This window comes from Sander vitreus, chromosome 15, assembly GCF_031162955.1.
Source record: "Sander vitreus isolate 19-12246 chromosome 15, sanVit1, whole genome shotgun sequence".
Lineage (NCBI taxonomy): Eukaryota > Metazoa > Chordata > Actinopteri > Perciformes > Percidae > Sander > Sander vitreus.
In genome coordinates, this window is record NC_135869.1 from 327,981 (window position 1) to 352,037 (window position 24,057).

The window sequence follows — 24,057 nt, forward strand, 5'->3', positions numbered from 1 at the left end:
ATTTTATTTTTATTATTGCATATGATGTGGGGGGTGCACTGGAATATCTGTTGTCATTTTGTGTTGAATGTTTTTCTAAGAATAATCCAAACTCATGAAAACCTTCTAACTAATGATGAGTACATGTTTGTTTCTTACCTTTTCAAACGCTCTGATACCCAGAGAAAGAAATCCTTTGCTTATGTGAGTAACGTTACATCCAAACACACCAAGGCGTCGTAGCTTCAGAGGGACGTCAGCCATGACACTTTGAAGTGTGGAGTCTTTCTAATGACGTATTTTCACAGTCTGATACGTCAACAGTTTTACGAAAACTTAGGGTTTCTTGACTTAAAAATATCATTTAAACTGACAAATATCATATGTGTAATTCATGGCTCAATTCAAACAGGATCAAAATAATTATTGATCTCTCCCCGTTCACTACAGAACATATTTTATCTGAAATGAGGTCCCATGATGGTCCAGAGGAAGGGGAGGAACTTCTCTCTATAGAGCTCAACAGTGAGCCCCCACTTTTTGAATGTCTCCTGTCCTCCCATATCTCCATTGACGTTTCATTAAAGGTGGTTAATTGAAGGGTGGAGCATTGGCCAAGGAAGAGCCCATTACATTTTGGAGCGGACCCAAATAATGGGGCGGATACATACGTTTTTTACTTTCAATAACATTGCGAGATGAGAGAGCGTTTGTGCAGAGGTCTGAGCTCTCTGAGTGTCCTTCTGCTTTAATCATGTGTTAGTGGGCCATCCCAGATGGAAAGAGGGAACTGAGAATAAAAACTCCATTTTGATCACAGAAGGAAACATGACACACATTGAAGCAACGGAGAGATGTCTGTAAACTGTAAGTACTGCTTCTTACCTTTTCTGTTACATTACATTACATGTCATTGTTGTTCTTTAACAAAATGTAATTTATTTGTAGTGGGGCATCATTTCACCAAGCCTTAATAATAATAAAGCTCAGTCATACGGGGGTTAAAGTGGAACAGAACTAACTGCAGACAGCGATCCAGCAACGTTGATGGGTCCTTGAGGGGGGTTCTGGGGGTCCCCAGCAAAAAGGAGAATAATTAATTTTAACTATAACTCTATCCATAAGTAAGACAGTGACCGGATGTATGACTATTATGCTTATGGGTTTCATACACGTTCTGCAATGAAACATCTAAAAGCTAAAATCCTATCAGTCAGTGGTCTAATTGATGTCAGATGTCAGTTTTTCATGTGAAAAAGCTTGGGAACCACAGCATTTGGCAACTGTCTGCGGTTAGTTCACGTGTCTGTAATAACAGCAGGACAGTCAACTGTCTGTGGTTAGTTCACGTGTCAACAGTGGGATTCCAGAAGTGAAAGTCCCATACATTTTCTCTGTAAGGATTCTGATTATCAGCCATAATGTCTAAACCATCCGAGGTAGACTGACTCCGAGCTGTGAGATTGTGATTTGGAGGTTCACGCTCCTGTAGAAGCCACAAGTCTGTATGAAATCAACCTTGTTTTAAGAAAAATAAGTTTTATTCATGATGTCATGGAGAAGTACTACAGTACCCACAATCCTAAGCGTAAAAGTGACGTCTCAGATTGAAGGAGCTTTCTGTTGCTATGGAAATGTTAACGATCCCGCAAATGGTTCAGCCAATAGACTGTTAAAAATAGTGGACATACCTCCAGTGGTCACAGTGAGTAACTACGCCTCCGTAACCCGCCTTGGTTTTATTCTTTTAAATCAGCCACATCAGGATAAAAGATGCCTGCCACACAAAGTGACATTCAGCTCTGATTTCCATGAAGCAGTAAAATCCTCCAAACAGCTCCATGAGGTCATCTAGTGTACTAATAGAAGTAGAGCAGCTGATAGCAGCTTCCTCTGCTCTGATTTGTCCTCACCACTGACCAATGAGAACCAGCAGCCTCTCTACTCATCACTATTGATCCATGTGTTGATCAGTTCTCTGTGTTGAGAGAATGAAATGTGACGAAGTGATGAGAAAAGGCCCTCAGTAGTTCCCAGAGTTCAGTCATGTTTTCTAACTGCTTCTTTAGTCTGAGCAACAGTCCAACAAGTCAAAATGATTCAACTGATACTGATATGAAAACAGAGAGAAGCAGCCAATCAGAGGACGAGCTGCTGATATTTGGGTTTTTTTACCAAGATAAATGATTAGACAGATTATGTGCTGATGAATGATTGGACTGCTGCTCTGTATTTCCTCTCAGATGAAGGTGTGGACTCTGCTATGAGTCAGTGTGAGGACAGAGAGGAGGGAGTCCCTCCCTCTAAAACCACTCTGTGTGGGGAACATGACAGCCAGACCAAAGCTCAGAGGTGAGAGGACCATCTCTAACTGTCCACCACTCAGATCACTCCACCGTCATCATTCACACTCAAATCTCTGTATGTGTTGTGTTTCAGCCCAGAGAAGCAGCACGGACATGGACCTGGACCTGGACCCAGCTGTGTGTCCTTTAAGAGTGACAGGTCGAAGAATGGTTATATTAATTTTAAACGACAAGACAAAAAGTACGTAGTCGTAAATTGTGTTCAGTAACACGTCCCTAATGTCAGTAATTGAATACAGTTGAGTACAGTTTTAAATTAAATATAAAAGTCTTTGATGTGCTTTAATGAATTTCTTTCTGTCAGGATCCATCAGAGACCAGACTGTCCTGAACCTGGACCCAGCTGTGTGTCCATGAAGAGTGACCGGTCTATGCCTCTTATTATAAACTTCAAAGATGGACGCGACTCTGTCGATCAAAGGTGAGGATTTTTAACTGATGATGAAAACAAAATGACTTGTTTTTATTTATTGTGAGATCTCTGGGTTTTAGATGTTTTAAAAAAGGTCTTTTAATGGAAAGTGACGTCATCGGTCAGCTCGCATTAACTCAGCCTCAGTTTCAAAGTTTATAACACATAGTAAAATGTAAAATTACAGTTTATTGACATTGTTTATTTTTGGTGTACACCTCACATTTTAGTAAATATTTCATTATATCTTTTAATGGGACAACACTGAAGAAAGTACACTTTGCTACAATGTAAAGTATCAAGTGTACAGCTTGAATAACAATGTAAATGTGCTGTCCCCTCAAAATAACTCAACACACAGCCATTAATGTCTAAACCGCTGGCATCAAAAGTAAGTACACCCCTATGTTAAATTCCCATAGAGGCAGGCAGACTTTTATTTTTAAAGGCCAGTTATTTCATGGATCCAGGATACTATGCATCCTGATAAGGTTCCCTTGGCCTTTGGAATTAAAATAGCCCCCCCACATCATCACATACCCTTCACCATACCTAGAGATTGGCATGGGGTACTTTCCATAAAATCATCTCTTAATGCAAATCAAAACCAGCTATTAGACTAACTGAAATACAACCATGCTAATCTCTAGGTATGGTGAAGGGTATGTGATAATGTGGGGCTATTTTTTTTTTATTAATATTTTTGACAGACAGTACAACCTATGTCACCATCACAAGTAACAAGACATCCATATCATCCACTGTCCCGTTTTAAAACTACAGAAAGAAGAAAAAAAATAAAAATTAAATAAAACATTATGTGCCTTACATTGCATTACATTATTCTACCAGTCAAACGCTACATTGGATTGGATCAGAACAGGTGCCTTATATTCAGACAGACAACCCCTCTATTGCCATCAGGAAGGAGCCCCAGACTTGATTAAAGATATCCTCTTTCCCCATTACTCTGTAAGTGACTCGCTCATACGTAGCCATTCTTGTCATTTGTTCAGTCCATTCCCTAAAACAGCACAGAGTAGATGACTTCCAGTGCCACAGAATTATTCTACATCCTGTTGTAGTAGCCAGACGTATCCATAGTCTTTGTCTTCCGGTCAGAGTGTTATTGTCTGGCAGCAGACCCAGAATACACAGAGCTGGGGTCTTGGTGAGTTGTAATCCGAATAGATCATTCAAGAAGGTAACCACCCTATCCCACAAATGTGCATTTTTTTCACAAGAATACAACATGTGTATCAGAGTACCCACTTCCTTCTCACACCTCCAACACGTGTTACTGTCCTTAAGTTTTAGTTTGGCCATTTTACTGGGGGTCCAGTGGTTTCTGTTAAGTAATTTGTACTGAATAAGCTGAGATTGTGCTTCACGAGAACAGTTATGCCATGACGCAACCAACTTCATCCATCTATCAGCTGAGATCTGTTCGCCCACATCTTTCTCCCAGCACAGTCTCAACCCTTCCATGTGGGGTGGACGAGCCTACCTGAAAATCTCATAAAATTTAGAGGCTCCACATTTTTTATATTTAGTTACTTGGACTAACTCCTGAATCCTGGTCACGAATATAATATATAATTGTCAGGATTCTTCCCCCGAGTAGCTTTAATACAGTGCCCAATTTGTAGGAATTTCGATGTGGGGCTATTTTAATTCCAAAGGCCAAGGGAACTTCATTAGGATGCATAGTATCCTGGATCCATGAAATAACTGGCCTTTAAAAATAATAATCTGCCTGCCTCTATGGGAATTTAACATAGGGGTGTACTCACTTTTGATGCCAGCGGTTTAGACATTAATGACTGTGTGTTGAGTTATTTTGAGGAGACAGCACATTTACACTGTTATACAAGCTGTACACTTAATACTTTGCATTGTAGCAAAGTGTAATTTCTTGTCCCATTAAAAGATATAATGAAATATTTACTAAAATGTGAGGGGTGTACTCACTTTTGTGAAATACTGTGTATATATATATATATATATATATATATATATATATATATATATATATATATATGTTAACAGTGAATCAGAGGACTATTTTACCTTAACTGCCCTATTTTATGTGTTTGAATTTCTTTTTATACATGTTTGTTTGAGCACAACTGGAGGAAGCCTGAGAACTTTTATTATTTTATTGCAAATGACTGCTTCACTGTCATCATTGTGCATTTGACAATAATGTACTTGAAACCTAAATATAGGAAAAGGACTATCAGTTGAAACTCACTGCTTTGAGACATCTATTCCTCTTTTTATTAGATTAGATTCAACTTTCAACTTTATTGTCATAGCACAGAGTACCGATACTGAGACAACAAAATGTCATTAAGCTTCTAACCAGAAGTGCAAAAATCAGTAAAGTGCAGAGTGAATATGTACAGAATATATACCAGGGAAAGATGCTCATATTTTAAAGCAGTGGACCAACGGGCCACCAAGGCCCTTATTTGGTAAATTTTTTTAATGGAACATTTTGGAGCTGACATTAGCTAATGTTGATGTAAACACAAATGTATCAGAAAATATTTAGGCAATTTAGTCTTGACCAGTCGTAGAATAAATTCCTTTGTGAGAGACCGAGACGAGACCAACACACATCTTGAGTAGTTACAACCAGGGTCCAAAATTAACATTTTGTCCACCAGCCAAATGGCTAATAAATGTTCAAATTGTACCAGCCACTCAATAGATTACCATTGTTTTTTTGGCTGGTGAGAGATGCAAATCTACCAACCACAATTTTACCAGCATTTGGCTAGTAGATGGTGCTATTTTCTAACCCTGGTTACAACACTGATGAGGGATACCAATCTAGTTCTGCCATTTGGAAGTCCTCACATATATTATCCTTATTAGACATTAGCATTACTATTCCACCATCATGGTCACCCCACAGCATCATATTCAAGCCTGTGCTGCACACTGCACTGAATACAGCTTTAAAACATGTCTAAATTAATTATTGATCATGGATCATACACAAGGTGACCAATAACTACCTGGATACAAAGACACTGTACAGACAATGTATTAAACCACTTACAGGGTTTGTCTCAGTGTGTTGTGGGTGCAGAGCAGAATTTTTCTTGTGTTTCTCACAGGAGGAATCCGGAAGAAGCTGAACCCAGCTGTGTGTCCATGAAGAGTGACCAGTCTATGGGTGGTTTTATAAACTTCAATGATGGACGCCACTCTGTTGATCAAAGGTGAGGATTTCAAACTGATAATTAGCAGGACTAATAAAGGTTCTTCTCCGGGAACCATCACCTTATCGTGGTGGAGAGGTTTGTGTGTCCCTATGAACCTGAGGGCTGTGTTGTCTGGAGCTTTGTGCTCCTGGTAGGGTCTCCCAAGGCAAAGTGGTCTCAGGTGAGGGGCCAGACAAAGAATGGTTCAAAAATCCTATGAAAAATCGAAGAAGGGATGAAGTGACCCTGCCCGGAGGAAGCCCGGGGCCCCCATCTGGAGCCAGGCCCAGATGGAGGGCTCGTCAGCGAGCGTCTGGTGGCCGGGTTTGCCACGGAGCCCGGCCGGGCACAGCCCGAAAAAGCTACGTGGCGGACATCTCTCCATCCCATGGGCCCACCACCTGTGGGAGGAACCGCTGGGGTCGGGTGCGCTGCCACATGGGTGGCAGTGAAGGTCAGGGGCCTCGACGGACCAGACCCGGGCAGCAGAGGCTGGCTCTGGAGACGTGGAATGTCACCTCTCTGTGGGGGAAGGAGCCGGAACTTGTGCGGGAGGTGGAGCGCTACCGGTTAGATCTGGTGGGGCTTACCTCTACGCACAGTCTTGGTTCTGGAACCATACTCCTGGATAGGGGTTGGACAGGGGTTCTTCTCCGGAGTTGCCCAGGGTGTGAGGCGCCGGGCGGGTGTGGGGATACTCACAAGCCCCCGGCTGAGCGCCGCTACATTGGAGTTTAACCCGGTGGACGAGAGGGTCGCCTCCCTACGCCTGCGGGTTGTGGGGGGAAAACTCTGACTGTTGTTTGTGCATATGCACCAAACAAGAGTTCGGAGTATTCGGCCTTCTTGGAGACCTTGAGTGGAGTCCTGCATGGGGCTCCAGTCAGGGACTCCATAGTTCTGCTGGGGGACTTCAACGCGCACGTGGGTAATGATGGAGACACATGGAGAGGCGTGATTGGGAGGAACGGCCTCCCTGATCTAAACCAGAGTGGTTGTTTGTTGTTGGACTTCTGTGCTAGTCATGGATTGTCTATAACGAACACCATGTTCGAACATAGGGATGCTCATAAGTGTACTTGGTACCAGAGCACCCTAGGCCAAAGGTCAATGATCGATTTTATAATCGTTTCATCTGATCTGAGGCCGTATGTTTTGGACACTCGGGTGAAGAGAGGGGCGGAGCTGTCAACCGATCACCATCTAGTGGTGAGTTGGGTCAGGGGGTGGGGGAAAACTCTGGACAGACCTGGTAAGCCCAAACGGGTAGTGTGGGTAAATTGGGAACGTCTGGAGGAGGCCCCTGTCCGACAGACTTTCAACTCACACCTCTGGTGGAGCTTTTCGTGCATCCCTGTGGAGGCTGGGGGTATTGAACCCGAGTTGACAATGTTCAAAGTTTCCATTGCTGAAGCTGCGGTGAGGAGCTGTGGTCTTAGGGTCTTAGGTGCCTCAAGGGGCGGTAACCCACAAACACCGTGGTGGACACCGGTGGTCAGGGAAGCCGTCCGACTGAAGAAGGAGTCTTTCCGGGATATGTTATCCCAGACGACTCCGGAGGCAGTTGCAAGGTACCGAAGGGCCCGAAGGGCTGCAGCCTCTGCCGTGAAAGAGGCAAAGCAGCGTGTGTGGGAGAAGTTCGAAGAAGACACGGAGAAGGACTTTCGGTCGGCACCAAGGTACTTCTGGAAAACCGTTCGCCACCTCAGGAGGGGGTAGCGGGGAACCATCCAAGCTGTGTACAGTAAGGACGGGACGCTGTTGACCTCAACTGAGGAGGTAATAGGGCGGTGGAAGGAGCACTTTGAGGAACTCCTAAATCCAACTAATACGCCCTCTATGGTAGAGGCAGAGCTGGAGGATGAGGGGGGATTGGCATCAATTTCCCTGGTGGAGGTTGCTGAGGTAGTTCACAGTGGCAAAGCCCCAGGAATTGATGAGATCCGTCCAGAAATGCTTAAAGCTCTGGGTGTGGAGGGGTTGTCTTGGTGGACACGCCTCTTCAACATTGCGTGGAAGTCTGGGATGGTGCCTAAGGAGTGGCAGACCGGGGTGGTGGTTCCCCTTTTTAAAAAGGGGGACCAGAGGGTGTGTGCCAATTACAGGGGTATGACACTTCTCAGCCTCCCCGGTAAAGTCTACTCCAAGGTGCTGGAAAGGAGGGTTCGGTCGATAGTCGAATCTCAGGTTGAAGAGGAACAATGCGGATTCCGTCCTGGTCGTGGAACAACGGACCAGATCTTTACTCTCGCAAGGATCCTGGAGGGAGCCTGGGAGTATGCCCAACCAGTCTACATGTGTTTTGTGGATCTGGAGAAGGCGTATGACCGGGTGCCCCGGGAGATACTGTGGGAGGTGCTGCGGGAGTACGGGGTGAGGGGGTCCCTTCTCAGGGCCATCCAATCTCTGTACGACCAAAGCGAGAGCTGTGTCCGGGTTCTCGGCAGTAAGTCGGACTCGTTTCAGGTGAGAGTTGGCCTCCGCCAGGGCTACAGCTTTGTCACCAATCCTGTTTGTAGTATTTATGGACAGGATATCGAGGCGTGAGTCGGGGTGGAGAGGGGTTGCAGTTCGGTGGGCTGGGGATCTCATCGCTGCTTTTGCAGATGATGTGGTCCTGATGGCATCATCGGCCTGTGACCTTCAGCACTCACTGGATCGGTTCGCAGCCGAGTGTGAAGCGGCTGGGATGAGGATCAGCACCTCTAAATCGGAGGCCATGGTTCTCAGCAGGAAACCGATGGAGTGCCTTCTCCAGGTAGGGAATGAGTCCTTACCCCAAGTGAAGGAGTTCAAGTACCTTGGGGTCTTGTTTCGCGAGTGAGGGGACAATGGAGCGGGAGATTGGTCGGAGAATCGGCACAGCAGGTGCGGTATTACATTCAATTTATCGCACCGTTGTGACGAAAAAGAGCTGAGCCAGAAGGCAAAGCTCTCAATCTACCGGTCAGTTTTTGTTCCTACCCTCACCTATGGTCATGAAGGCTGGGTCATGACCGAAAGAACAAGATCCAGGGTACAAGCGGCCGAAATGGGTTTCCTCAGGAGGGTAGCTGGCGTCTCCCTTAGAGATAGGGTGAGAAGCTCAGTTATCCGTGAGGAGCTCGGAGTAGAGCCGCTGCTCCTTTGTGTCGAAAGGAGCCAGTTGAGGTGGTTCGGGCATCTGGTAAGGATGCCCCCTGGGCGCCTCCCTAGGGAGGTGTTCCAGGCACGTCCAGCTGGGAGGAGGCCTCGGGGGAGACCCAGGACTAGGTGGAGGGATTATATCTCTAACCTGGCCTGGGAACACCTCGGGATCCCCCAGTCGGAGCTGGTTAATGTGGCCCGGGAAAGGGAAGTTTGGAGTCCCCTGCTGGAGCTGCTACCCCCGCGACCCGACCCCGGATAAGCGGATGAAGATGGATGGATGGATGGATGGATAATAAAGGTTTACCACTACAGGGAGTCCTCTGATTCACTGTTAACTTCGGACCTCATGGACCTTTACCTTGTGTTTGTCTCTGTGTGGACAGACATAATGTGAGATAATTCTTCCTGTTTCCTCCACAGAGTGGACCAGGAGAGCTCAGAGGTTCCCAGTGGTCAGTCTGCCCAGCAGCATCAAACACACCTGGACTCCATATTTATGGTCTGTACATGTACAACAATTACTTGTACATCTATTCTGTTCACAATCATCTCCATGCTGCACTTTTTCGACCAGTGGATTGTCAGTCTGTCCAACATGGATCTGATATTTTCTTCCATGATTTCAGTTTGATTTGTCATTCATATAATCTTCTGTTCCAGCTGCTGGAGGAGGATACCGTCACTTTTGTGAAGAACGAGCTGAAGAAGATCCAGAAGGTTCTGAGTCCAGATTACTCAGAATGCTTAGTGAGTCAGAGGGAGGATGAGGTAGTGTTGGACGGTGAGGATGAAGAGCAGAGAAGGAGCATCAGAGAGGCATTTCTGAAGATCACACTGCACTTCCTGAGGAGAATGAAGCAGGAGGAGCTGGCTGACCGTCTGCAGAGCAGTAAGAGGATTTCTCTAAAGATTTAACATGCTGGATAAATAAGATAATAAGATATTTACCAAAATATATTCATATACTGATTCTCTGAGGAAATGTTGAAATATGTTATTTGACTTAGTGATCTTCTTTGTTGTGTGTTCGTTCAGGAAGTTATTGTGGAGTTTGTAAGCATAAACTCAAATCTAACCAGCAGAAGAAGTTCCAGTGTGTGTTTGAAGGGATTGCTAAAGCAGGAAACCCAACCCTTCTGAATCAGATGTTCACAGAGATCTACATCATAGAGGGAGAGACTGCAGAGGTCAATGATGAACATGAGGTCAGACAGATCGAAACAGCATCCAGGAAACCAGACAGACCAGAAACAACAATCAGACAAGAAGACATCTTTAAACCCTCACCTGGAAGAGATGAACCAATCAGAACAGTGATGACAAAGGGAGTGGCTGGCATCGGGAAAACAGTCTTAACACAGAAGTTCACTCTGGACTGGGCTGAAGGCAAAGCCAACCAGGACATCCAGTTCACATTTCCATTCACCTTCAGAGAGCTGAATGTGCTGAAAGAGAAAAGGTACAGCTTGGTGGAACTTGTTGATTACTTCTTTAGTGAAACCAAAGAAGCCAGAATCTGCAGGTTTGAAGAGGTCATGTTCATCTTTGACGGTCTGGATGAGTGTCGACTTCCTCTGGACTTCCACAACACTGAGATCCTGACTGATGTTACAGAGTCCACCTCAGTGGATGTGCTGCTGACAAACCTCATCAGGGGGAAACTGCTTCCCTCTGCTCGCCTCTGGATAACCACACGACCTGCAGCAGCCAATCAGATCCCTCCTGAGTGTGTTGACATGGTGACAGAGGTCAGAGGGTTCACTGACCCACAGAAGGAGGAGTACTTCAGGAAGAGATTCAGAGACAAGAAGCAGGCCAGCAGAATCATCTCCCACATCAAGACATCACGAAGCCTCCACATCATGTGCCACATCCCAGTCTTCTGCTGGATCACTGCTACAGTTCTGGAGGACATGTTGAAGACCAGAGAGGGAGGAGAGCTGCCCAAGACCCTGACTGAGATGTACATCCACTTCCTGGTGGTTCAGTCCAAAGTGAAGAACATCAAGTATGATGGAGGAGCTGAAACAGATCCACACTGGAATAAAAAGAGCATGAAGATGATCGAGTCTCTGGGAAAACTGGCTTTTGAGCAGCTGCAGAAAGGCAACCTGATCTTCTATGAATCAGACCTGACAGAGTGTGGCATTGATATCAGAGCAGTCTCAGTGTACTCAGGAGTGTTCACACAGATCTTTAAAGAGGAAAGAGGACTGTACAAGGTGTTCTGTTTCGTCCATCTGAGTGTTCAGGAGTTTCTGGCTGCTCTTCATGTCCATCTGACATTCATCAACTCTGGAGTCATCCTGCTGGCAGAAGAACAAACAACCTCCCTGTGGTCTGAAGTGTTCAGAGACAAATCAACACATTTCTACCAGAGTGCTGTGGACAAGGCTTTACAGAGTCCAAATGGACACCTGGACTTGTTCCTGCGCTTCCTCCTGGGTCTTTCACTGCAAACCAATCAGACTCTCCTACAAGGTCTGCTGACACAGACAGGAAGTAGCTCAAAGACCAATCAGAAAACAGTTGAGTACATCAAGAAGAAGATCAGTGAGAATCTGTCTACAGAGAGAAGCATCAATCTGTTTCACTGTCTGAATGAACTGAATGATTGTTCTCTAGTGGAGCAGATCCAACAGTCCCTGAGTTCAGGAAGTCTCTCCACAGGTAAACTCTCTCCTGCTCAGTGGTCAGCTCTGGTCTTCATCTTACTGTCATCAGAAGAAGATCTGGATATGTTTGACCTGAAGAAATACTCTGCTTCAGAAGAGGCTCTTCTGAGGCTGCTGCCAGTGGTCAAAGCCTCCAACAAAGCTCTGTACGTGCACACACAACTATCCAGTTTTATCTTTATTCATAAAAAAATGACAAAATTTGCTTTAATCTTTTTCTCATATTTTGCTTTTTTTCAGGCTGAGTGACTGTAACCTGTCAGAGAGAAGCTGTGAAGCTCTGTCCTCAGTTCTCAGCTCCCCATCATCTAGTCTGAGAGAGCTGGACCTGAGTAACAACGAGCTGCAGGATTCAGGAGTGAAGCAGATGTCGGCTGGACTGAAGAGTCCACACTGCAGACTGGAAACTCTCAGGTTAGTGTTTGTATAACAATGCAAATTAAACATATTTATGATGCTGTACCCTCCGAACCCCAAATGCATGTTTCTTTTAAAAGACCACCAAAGAAAAAACACTTACCCTAGAATGCAGCTGAAAAAAAAGTTTTGTTCGTCGATTTCTTAAAAGTTGTTTGTGAATGCGTCTCGGTAGAACCAGCCTCTTTAATGTTTTATACTACAATAACTGTGTGATACTGCTCAACGGCGTAAATTCTGGGTTCAACATGGGGGCGAGTCGAGATCTCCACCTATGGTTGTAGTCTAATTATATATAAAACCAATTGTAATAAAACCAGGAAGTTGACTCCAACTATCTAGGATGGTCCCGGGACATGAATGCCCAAAGAGCCATAGCAAAACAATATGCTCTACATATCTCATCGCATTCAGTTGAATAGCATAAATCATTCATTTTGTATTATAGCACCACATTTGTAATGTATCAATCTGTTGTTCCAGTATTAGTAAAATGTATATTTATCTTCAGCCATTTGATAGTCATATTGTTATTTAACTGTACTTAATTTCATGCGTTATTGCAGCCTTGGGGAGGCGGGGGTGGGTTGCGTGAAAAAAATGTTTTTCTTTGCTTGCCAATTACATTGAATTTAGAAAGTCAACCACTTAATATCTTTCATTCATCATTATGATAAAATACTTAGGGGTTTGAACTGGCCAGTGATCCACCCCCCTTGTAAAAATTTAGGAGCTTTTCCTGCTTCCGGCCATGGTTGTGCTTGTTAATTTGAGATGCAAGACTTGCAGAGACCGTCAACAAATGTCTTGGTTTTCACAGGGTTTAATGTGGCTGCCAGTGGTCAAAGCAGGGTTCAAGTTACGTGGGAGCCAGTGGGAGCTGAGCTCCCATAGAGAGAGGATGAGCTCCCATGAAAGCAGTAAAATCATACACCTGTGGGGGTCTATTAAAATCATCAGCACCATTATTTAAATCACAAATAAAGCACTTTTCCCAAACACACGGAGCTCTGAAGCAGACCTGTGTGTCGCTTAATGTCCACTCTCGCTGTAAAAACAGAGACTAGCCGTGGTCTGTGCAGCTTCAGGTTTATAAAGGAAGCACTCTGCTGTCGACATGCTGCGGTAGATGTGTCCCGTTTGTGCTCCGTGAATTTCTGCAGTAGTTTTGGGTTTGGTCAGAGACCCAAACGGGGCTCTGAGTCTGTCAGAAGTTCTAAGATCTACCGTATCAGCAGAGCAATCACGTAATGCACAGCAGACTATGATGCAGGTAGATTATTTTCAGAAATATTGTGACTTTATTCTTGTAATAGCCTATTATAACTTTCTTTTTCTCAAAATATCATGACTCCTCCAAATCTCAGAGAGCACAGATGAGTTATATTTTGAATGTGCACAAAGTTTTGAACATGAGCAGAAAGCTCAAACATCTGAAATATTACAGGCCAGGGATTTATTAATTCATTAAAATGAATTCATGTATCATTGAGGTGAATAATTGTCATGTGCACATTTAAGGAGGTTACTTCCCCAACAAAAGACGCAAAAGAGGAGGGAGGAGTAAATGATGCCTCTAGAGGCTACATGTGTGCTGACTCAGATATAATTAGGACAGTCGATCAACAGGAGAATAAATAGCAATACAGAATGCCTGACAGCCTTTTGTAATATATTCCATTATGTTTTTATATTTGGATTGTAATCTATGTTTCCCTTTACATAAAGATATTTCCAGCATACATTGATTAAGAAAAAGGTAAATAGGTGCATACAAATTCACCTAAATGCAGGAAATGAAACATTTAATGCTCACAATTTGCAAAAATTTGCATTTTAAAGAGACCCCCACGAAGATGAAATCATAATTCGAACCCTGGGTCAAAGCTGCCAACAAAGCTTTATACGTGTACACAGCACTATCCAGATTAAATGGAGATTTTCATTATTCAGAAAATAAATAACTGCTTGCTGATTCCTCTTCAGGCTGAGTGGCTGTAACCTGTCAGAGAGAAGCTGTGAAGCTCTGTCCTCAGTTCTCAGCTCCCCATCATCTAGTCTGAGGGAGCTGGACCTGAATAAAAACGAGCTGCAGGATTCAGGAGTGAAGCAGCTGTCGGCTGGACTGAAGAGTCCACACTGCAGACTGGAAACTCTCAGGTTAGTGTTTGTGTAACAATGCAAATTAAACATATTTATGATGCTGTACCATCCTAACCCCAAATGCATTTTTTTTAAAAAGACCGCTAAAGAAAAAATGCTTACCCTAGAATGGAGCTGAAAAAAAAAGTTTTCTTCGTTGGTTTCTTAAAATTTGTTTGTTGTTTGTTAATTTGAGATGCAAGACTTGCAGAGAGCCCACAGTGAGTAATAATGTGACAGGAGTAAAAACGTTAACAAATGGCTTGGTTTTCACAGGGTTAAATGTGGCAGCCATATTGTACTGAATGAGTTAGCATAAGCTTTGTGATAAGCAATAGTTGGAGCACACTTCCCACTCCCCCATCTTCAGAACCTCCAGTATGTCAGACTGAACCTCATCTGCCTGGTGTCTTGCCACAGGGAGCAGGTTTAGGACTTCCTCAAAGTGTTCCTTTCACAGTCTGATAATACCTCCACTTTGTGTGTGTGTGTGTGTGTGTGTGTGTGTGTGTGTGTGTGTGTGTGTGTGTGTGTGTGTAGTCTATCATTGTGTCTGGTCTCAGAAGAAGGCTGTACTTCTCTGGCTTCAGCTCTGAGCTCAAACCCCTCCCACCTGAGAGTGCTGGACCTGAGTTACAATCATCCAGGAGACTCAGGAGTGAAGCAGCTGTCAGACGGACTTAATGATCCAAACTGGAGACTGGACACTCTCAGGTATGGACAGATGGACAGACAACAACAGCTCTCACACTGTTTTTCTGTCATTAACTGATGAACTCTGGTTCATGATTAATGGAAGAGCTGAGTGAAGGTGTATGAAGTTGATTCTGACTTTGTTTCTTCCTGCAGGATGGACCATGGTGGACTGCAGTGGTTGAGACCTGGTGTGAGGAAGTGTGAGTGTGTTTAAAGGGGTGATAGAATGATTATATAGGGTATTTCACACTGTTCCTTAAGGTCTCCTAATAGGGTATGTAACATTGGTTGGGCTGCCCGGGTGCTGTTTTATGGGTCCTAATGCAACCTTGTTCAAAAGCCTGAAAGTGAAACAAGAGCTTTTCTCCAATATATGGTATGCGCATGAATATTTAGATGAGCTGCACACTGATTAGTTGGTTGAAGCACACACACTCTCTTGTAATCCGTGATCTTTCGCAGGCCTCTCCAAACTGATGCAGGGTCACTGGCTGAGAGGCTGTCTTTAAGTTTCTCACTGTAGCTTCTTTTGGCTACCTTGATCTCCTTTGTCAGCTTGTTCCTGGCCTGCTTATATAGGTCCCGGACCCCACTCCTGTAGGCTCCTGTAGAATCTTGATATGCTGTCTGTATTAAGGGAGTTCCTGATTGAGTTTGGCACTGTTAAATTAATGTCACAAAGATGTTGAAAAGTAGAATAAAGTGAGTTGAGGTAGATTTACCTTCCAGTTCCTCCTTGAATGGAGACCTGGGACCAGACATACGACACAACCGCACAAATACCACAAATACTTTCACATATAAAGTGGTATTTCTATAAACAGAAGGTGTGTATGTCACACTGACTTCAGACCAGCCTACACATGGTTTTAGAGCCAGCTGCAGGTGATCAGGTGGAAATGGAAAACAGGCTGACAGACAGAATATTAAAGCTACATTGTGTAAGAATTTCTCCTAGTGGTGAAATTGTATATGACAACCAACTGAATATTACTTTCTAGCCCTCCCATTCCGAGCGCGTTTTAACTCCTACGGTGGCCGTATTATTCCAAGAAGTATGATTTTGTCTGTGAGTGTTCCTTCCAGTGTAATAATAGTTATTTTGGTACCATTTCATTGCTAACATCAGCTACCAGGTTCCCAAACATATGCAAGCTAATGTTAGCAAAGTATCAGTGCTATCGTTATTCTTTGGTAAAAAACTTAATGGGCTGATAGAATGATTATATAGGGTATTTCACACTGTTCCTTAAGGTCTCCTAATAGGGTATATAACATTGGTTGGGCTGAAAATGGCCCGGGTGCTGTTTTATGGGTCCTAATAAAGCCCTGTGAATTGGCCTTAGAATGAACGACATGTTTTCTGCCTTATATGGTATGCTCATGAATATTTAGATGAGCTGCGCGCTGATTGGTTGCACACACACACACAGAATCAGACACACATACACACACAGACACACACACATAAGCGCACATAGACAGCGTTGCGCACGCGCACACACACACACACACACACACACACACACACACACACACACACACACACACACACACACACACACACACACACACACACAGACACACACACACACACACATCCATCCATCAATTTTCGTAAAACGACCCATATTTGAGCTCTACATAGTTGATTTCTCGCATAAAAAAGTCTCAGAAGTGAATTTAGTGATAAAATAGCAGACGAACAATGTATAACATTTCTGAGATCTGCGCGACCTAGATTCACAAGACAAACTGATCCCAGATCAGTGGGCTATGTGAATGTTGGGGCGTAACAAAGACAGAGACAGAGTCGAGTTGACGTCAACTAGGTGGTTCGTTGAGATTTGAAAAAGTGACAGAAACGTTGGAAATTAATTTTAAAAAAATGTCCAAAAAAGAGACAGAAACGTTGAAAATTAATTTTAAAAAATGTCCAAAAAAGAGACAGAAACGTTGGAAATTAATTTTTAAAAAATGTCCAAAAAAGAGACAGAAACGGAAATTAATTAAAAAAAACATCCAAAAGAGAGACAGAAACGTTGGAAACAACAATGGAGCTTTAACAATAAAACATAGTTTGTTGTGATTGTAAATCTGTAAATCACCATCAGATGTATTTATAAACTGAATGAATTGTTAGAACTGGATTGTTGAAGTTAAAGTTTGTTAAACATCATTCACAGCTGAATATGAAATGTTGAAATGATTTTCTTTCAGTAATTGTCAGTAAAGTAGTTAATAAATCATCAGATGATAACCTGCAGCTGTATTGTGTCTTGTTCTCTCCATCAGATGTCTGTGAACTGGAACTGGACACAAACACAGTACACAGAAACCTCAAACTGTCTGACAACAACAGGAAGGTGACATATGTCAGAGAGGATCAGCCATATCCTGGTCATCCAGACAGATTTGACTCCTGGTATCAGCTGCTGTGTAGAAATGGTCTGACTGGCCGCTGTTACTGGGAGGTCGAGAGGAGAGGAGAGGTTATTATATCAGTGAGTTACAGAAGAATCAGAAGGAGTGGAAACAGTTATGACTGTTGGTTTGGATGGAATGATCAGTCCTGGAGTCTGAGCTGCTCTGATGATGATGGTTACTCTGTCTGTCACAATAAGAGAACAACAGTCCTCATTTCCTGCTCTGTCTCTAACAGAGTAGCAGTGTATGTGGACTGTCCTGCTGGCACTCTGTCCTTCTACACAGTCTCCTCTGACTCACTGATCCACCTCTACACCTTCAACACCACATTCACTCAACCTCTCTATCCTGGGTTTGTGGTCTGGTCTGGTTCCTCAGTGTCTCTGTGTCCTCTGCAGGACTGAGAGTCTCTCCTGGGGTCCGTTTCAGAGAGCAGGTTTAGTCAAAACTCTGAGTTAGTTAACCCTGAGATGAGGGAAACAGAAAGGGAGGTTAATCTAACCTGAGAGAGAGGGGGGGGGGGGGTAACCTAACCTCAGAGTCAGTTACTATGTTAACAGAGCCTGTGATCCTGACCTGGTTGGGAGCAGGTTTTGTTCTCTCAGTCTCCTCCCTCTGACACAGCTGCTCTGAAACGTTTTTTAAACGTTTTTGTAATGTTCCCTGGACACAACCCAGTAAAAAGGAGTCCCACAGGATTGCAGGTGAATGATGTAAACCCTTTGAAATAAAAGATTATGAATTATAATTCTGTTAATGATGGTGCTGCAACCTCAGAATGGGATTAGTAGGCCTAGTACTTTTATAGATTATAGGTTCAATACCATTTCACCAGTAATATTACACTTCTGATTAAATATGATATTAATACACTATATTGGAACTTACACATTTACTCTAGCAATAATTTTCTCCCAAGTAAATTCTCTCTTTTGCAGCCGCCACTATGTTGCTTTTTTTAACTAAATACATGTTCAAACTCGCTGTATGTGCAAATATCAATCTACACATTTGTGAATGTTTTTTCTGTGACTTCACATTCAGATTACAGGTATGTGAATTTTCACACACCACCTTTTGCACCATATTTACCTTCATATAAGTGCTGCATGTTGTACCATGTGTTGTGTATTGGGTGTGTGGTGTTCTGCCCCCTGGAGGTCAGGTTGAGCACATCATGCTCTCACCTATACACACCTGCAAGCTAGAATCACGCTGATGTTCCCTTTGTGTCACTACACCCTGAGGAAGGCTCAAGCCGACACTCGTTGGTGTATTTTTAATGTCTTGCCCTATTTAATAAAGGCCTTTTTATCACTTTTTGTAACCAACCTTGATTTTTTATGACTTTCTTGGTCATAATTCTTCCTCCTTTTTGTCTCATGTTTAATAGTGTTTACACATGCCTGTAAGTCCAGCAACATTATACTGTTAGATTTATAATGGAGTTTGGTGGGTGGAGATGGAACTAAACAGACATGTTTCAGTGTTATCTTGCATCATTCAGGACCGTAATGGCAGAAGAAGATATTCATCTTGACCAGACAAGCGGTGGATACGTCCCGGCTGCTGCCCGGTGTCCTGTCCTGGAAATGTCTCTGGAGAAAAAGAACATTGGGCCTCATTCACCAATATCTTCGTAAGTTTTCTCTTAAATATGTTCTTAAGAAAGTCCTTAAGAAAAGTCTACGTCTGAATCATGATTCATGTGTTGTTCCTAATTAGCATAAGAAAACGCCCCACAAATTCCCAAATAAGGACATGACACTTCCTGTGCACCTCCTGGGAAGCGGACAGACCGTGTTCAAGAGATGGTTGACGGAGTCGCAGATGACTTGTACATTGCAGTGGTGGAGGAAGTACTGAATCTCAGTACTTAAGTAAAAGTACAAATAACCAGAGACATATTTACTTTAGTAAAAGTAGAAGTACCACAATGACAACCCTACTTAAGTAAAAGTAAAAAGTACCGGATTTTAAATGTACTTTAAGTATTAAAAGTACTTGCATAACAAGTTATTCTTTTAATCTTATTTGCATATTACCATTTTAAATGGTAATATGTCCACTACCACAAACAAGGCCTGGCTTTTAAAAGAAGTTCCTATCCTAACCAGCATAAAACGGAGATATGTTGTTAGAATAGGAATGCGGTTGGTTTTATTCAGTGTGTATTTTAAGATGGTTTTATTTCCTTTAACCATGGGAGTGTAAGCAAATAAAGTGTGTGTGACGCAGCGGACATGGGGAGGAGATGTGAAGAGGTCCAGCCAAATAAGAAAGATATGAACGCGTCTTACACAGCCTGGTGGAGGAGTAAACGACGCTGTGGAGAGAAATAGATGGCAACTATGATTTAAAAACGGGAATAATAAAAAACAAACATTTTCATTTTCACTTTTACCGGAGGCTTATTACCGTGGGTCAGCAGCGCTGCACCCGGGCTCTGGAGCACCGGAGCCGGCTTGGAAGCCGATGAAGGATCGGCGGTGCCCCATATATACAGTATCTATGGCAACCACACTTCACTGGTGAGACAAACGTGTGACGGTCAGGAAGACGTTTTGGCGGGGGGAAAAACTGATCAGAAAATGTATCGGAACGTTGTAGAAATGTAGTGGAGTAGAAAATCTAGATAATTGCTGCAAAATGTAACAAAGTAAAAGTCAAAAGTATGCACTATTGATTCTACTTAAAGTAAAGTACAGATACGTGAAAAATGTACTTAAGTACAGTAATGAAGTATTTGTACTTTGTTACATTCCACCACTGCATTTTGGCCCTATAAATAGCACGATTAATCACCAAGTAATTTATTTTTTCAACAAATGATCAGAAATACATTACAGTACAATACTATCATTGTAAACGACTGTAGAATTAAATAAAATGCAGTTACCAGCTATATGGAGCACACTGTCATCACTCAAATGTGCGTAAGAGAGCTCTTGAGTGTTCCTAGATTTTGTTCTTAGCTAAGAACAAATCCAAGATCAGAAAACATTAGTGAATGTCAGAATCTTCCTGGTTTAAGAACACATTTCTTCGTAAGAACGGTTGGTGAATGAGGCCCAATAGACTTACGATGCACAGTTGAGTTCACGTTTTCGTGGAGCTGAATCTCTGACGGATCCGTGACCGTCATGTCTCCCGCCAGCTCTCCCGGCAGCTCCAGAGGCTGACCGCGGACCGGGCATGCCCGATGAAGGTGCTTGCTTCGGCATCCCATGTTGAACTCCATCATGTCGCTAGGATGATAATCCTCCAGTGTAAAGTGACAGTTATACACGACCGTGTTTTTCCTAGCAGACGCATGAAGTCCCGTCTCGTCACCTGCACTAAACGCACCCATGCAGGCCCGAAGATAGCACCGCCCTTTCGCTTAATAGGGACCTGGGGACTTGATGTCCTGACTGTAGTTTGTGCAACCTTCTCTTCAACTCTGCAACTCTTTTCTTCAACATTCTCTCCACCTTCATCACTGCGAACACGTGTTGGAACTCCAAACTGTTGGACAGCTCCAAGAAAGGCTGAGAGAACAGTGGAGGCTCTATTGTTGTTTGTTGCAGTTAGGTACATTATTTTTCTGCTGTACCCATCAATTCCTCCATGGTTCACAATTCTCCAACCAGAAGAAATAATTACTTAATTTTCTGTATTATTGAGATGTAACAATTGTCGGATAAAATGTCTTCATGAAAGATACTCACCGAATTAACTTGTGATTTCCATCAATGTGCCAAAGAGCCATAGGACCAGGTACTGAGTACACTCTTCTTGTGATGAGGTTTATGCCAAGCCCACGACAAATTGTGCCCAAAGGATCGACAAGCCGCAACGTTTCCATCACTCCAGATCTTTGAATTCCACATAAGGTCAGAGAAATTACTGTTGTGAATATTTGTACATTGCTGCCCTGCCACTTTAACTTTAGTGCAAGACTAATGCTTCTTCCAACAGTGCTATCGAGCCAGCTGTGGCCTATGTGAGAGCTGGAAAAGAAGTGGTTAGTGTCGGTGCACTTTTTAGCTGCTTTATCTGCAAAATACTGAAATGCTGAGAAGTATGCAACTATACAAATTGCCCCAGTGTGCTTTTGTTGATGAAACAGAAATTTTTCTCATCTACAGTTTGGTCATGCCTGGTAACACTAGAGTCGGTGTGGTAATACCATTTTTTTTTCAAGTCAATAAAAGCATGTTCCCTTTGTCACTTTTGATGTGCAGTCTCACCCTTATCCTGCACAGCTTCAGACAGTGGAGGTTTTGCACAATTTGAAATCCACTATCGGCTGTAAAACATCATACCTAGAGGTTTTAAAATACTTTGATTGGCGAGCGACTATTGTTTTGGGGTAAAAGATGTACTGTTGCTTCAGTTTTACAGTTCTCTTTAGTATGCACACAAAAATATTACATCGCCAATTAACTTATCCCCACCATTTGTATCTTATTGCAGTCAAACAAAGCTGATACTTTCAAAAGATGCACTCCTCAAAATGAAAGACATAGAATTGAACAGCTTAGACTAAAGCAGTAAATATGACATTTCTACTAGGCTAGACATCATAATTTATGAGTTGAATGGCTGCTTACCTCAGTCCAACACTGTTGAGATAGCCGCTAACAGTTTTAATTCCAGAATCAGGAAACTGTTGGATAAAATCGGTGATGACTCTTTTGAGTTCATCATCCGAGATGTCACTGTAGTGCATTCTAACGGACAGGCCATTGTCTGCCATTTTTCTCCTTATTGTGCTATAACTTACACCAAATAACTGTGCAATTTCCCTGACGGTGAAATTGAACTCTAGGAGGTACTGCAGTTGTTCCCCAGAAATGTCCCAACATGGTCGTCCTCTCTCCCCAGTCCTCAAAATGGCGGCATGGAATCCCTGTGTTGGCTGACTTCTTTCCTCTAATAAGCCCAACGCTGCTTGTATACTCTGAAGTACACACTCCATGTCTGTAAAAATTACAGTACCGGTACATGAAATTACTAGCCCAAAAACTTAAAGGGTCCTTGTTTAAAACGTCACGTTTTTAACATTAAAACATTACATTAAAAAACAAAACTAATGCAGTTATTTGATTTTAGTTTTAAAATACAAAATTTGAAATTGAAATACAAGGCATGGTCAAAATGGGCTAAGGGAAATTTAAAATATGCTTTGATTTTCTATTTCATATAACAAAAAATAAAATCACTCATAGTTAACGAAAAAATGCCTGTTTTTTCATATTCAGAGACGGGATGTTGTCATTTCCAAGGCAACGGCGCCAGCTGGGATTAGACCTCCGGTGCTGGGTCTAATATTAGCTGCTGCCATTTTCGTCAAGTAGCAGATAGCCATCAGCCCGTTGTGACTGACTCTGGTCCGTGTGCGAAGTTAGTGTGACCCACACTAGCTACCATTAGCTGGGTATCAGACGAATCTGCCGAGTTCGTGTTTTATTCATGGGTGTATTAAGGTTTTATTTGCTTTGGCAGATAGTGATTGGTTTGGTGCACCTACAGTCAGGTCCATAAATATTGGGACATCGACACAATTCTAATCTTTTTGGCTCTATACACCACCACAATGGAGTTGAAATGAAACGAACAAGATGTGCTTTAACTGCAGACTTTCAGCTTTAATTTGAGGGTATTTACATCCAAATCAGGTGAACGGTGTAGGAATTACAACAGTTTGTATATGTGCCTCCCACTTTTTAAGGGACCAAAAGTAATGGGACAGATTTAACAATCATAAATCAAACTTTCACTTTTTAATACTTCTATTAGTATATTGTATACTTCTAATCCTTTGCATTCAATTCCAGCCTGAAGTCTGGAAGGCAAAGACATCACCAGACGCTGGGTTTCATCCCTGGTGATGCTCTGCCAGGCCTCTACTGCAACTGTCTTCAGTTCCTGCTTGTTCTTGGGGCATTTTCCCTTCAGTTTTGTCTTCAGCAAGTGAAATGCATGCTCAATCGGATTCAGGTCAGGTGAGTGACTTGGCCATTGCATAACATTCTACTTCTTTCCCTTAAAAAGACTCTTTGGTTGCTTTCGCAGTATGCTTCGGGTCATTGTCCATCTGCACTGTGAAGCGCCGTCCAATGAGTTCTGAAGCATTTGGCTGAATATGAGCAGATAATATTGCCCGAAACACTTCAGAATTCATCCTGCTGCTTTTGTCAGCAGTCACATCATCAATAAATACAAGAGAACCAGTTCCATTGGCAGCCATACATGCCCACGCCATGACACTACCACCACCATACTTCACTGATGAGGTGGTATGCTTTGGATCATGAGCAGTTCCTTTCCTTCTCCATACTCTTCTCTTCCCATCACTCTGGTACAAGTTGATCTTTGTCTCATCTGTCCATAGGATGTTGTTCCAGAAATGTGAAGGCTTTTTTAGATGTTGTTTGGCAAACTCTAATCTGGCCTTCCTGTTTTTGAGGCTCACCAATGGTTTCACATCTTGTAGTGAACCCTCTGTATTCACTCTGGTGAAGTCTTCTCTTGATTGTTGACTTTGACACACATACACCTACCTCCTGGAGAGTGTTCTTGATCTGGCCAACTGTTGTGAAGGGTGTTTTCTT

General features: G+C 43.0%; 1 protein-coding gene across 1 annotated transcript; it reads left to right on the forward strand.

The window, feature by feature from the left end:
* Positions 1-727: 727 nt before the first annotated feature.
* LOC144530520 (NACHT, LRR and PYD domains-containing protein 3-like) lies at positions 728-18,775 on the forward strand. Its single transcript, XM_078270119.1, has 13 exons — positions 728-846; positions 2,223-2,331; positions 2,419-2,526; positions 2,650-2,766; positions 5,886-5,990; positions 9,522-9,600; positions 9,762-9,990; positions 10,137-11,922; positions 12,017-12,190; positions 14,180-14,353; positions 14,876-15,049; positions 15,185-15,231; positions 17,327-18,775. Exons 1-13 carry the CDS (start codon positions 834-836, stop codon positions 17,860-17,862), a joined length of 3,651 nt encoding a protein of 1,216 aa, XP_078126245.1. The 5' UTR covers positions 728-833; the 3' UTR covers positions 17,863-18,775.
* The last annotated feature ends 5,282 nt before the right edge of the window (positions 18,776-24,057 follow it).

Coding starts and splice junctions, on each gene's coding strand:
- LOC144530520 (XM_078270119.1), top strand. Junction 9,601..9,761: donor ACCTGGACTCCATATTTATG/GTCTGTACATGT, acceptor CTTCTGTTCCAG/CTGCTGGAGGAGGATACCGT. Junction 15,050..15,184: donor TGGAGACTGGACACTCTCAG/GTATGGACAGAT, acceptor TTCTTCCTGCAG/GATGGACCATGGTGGACTGC.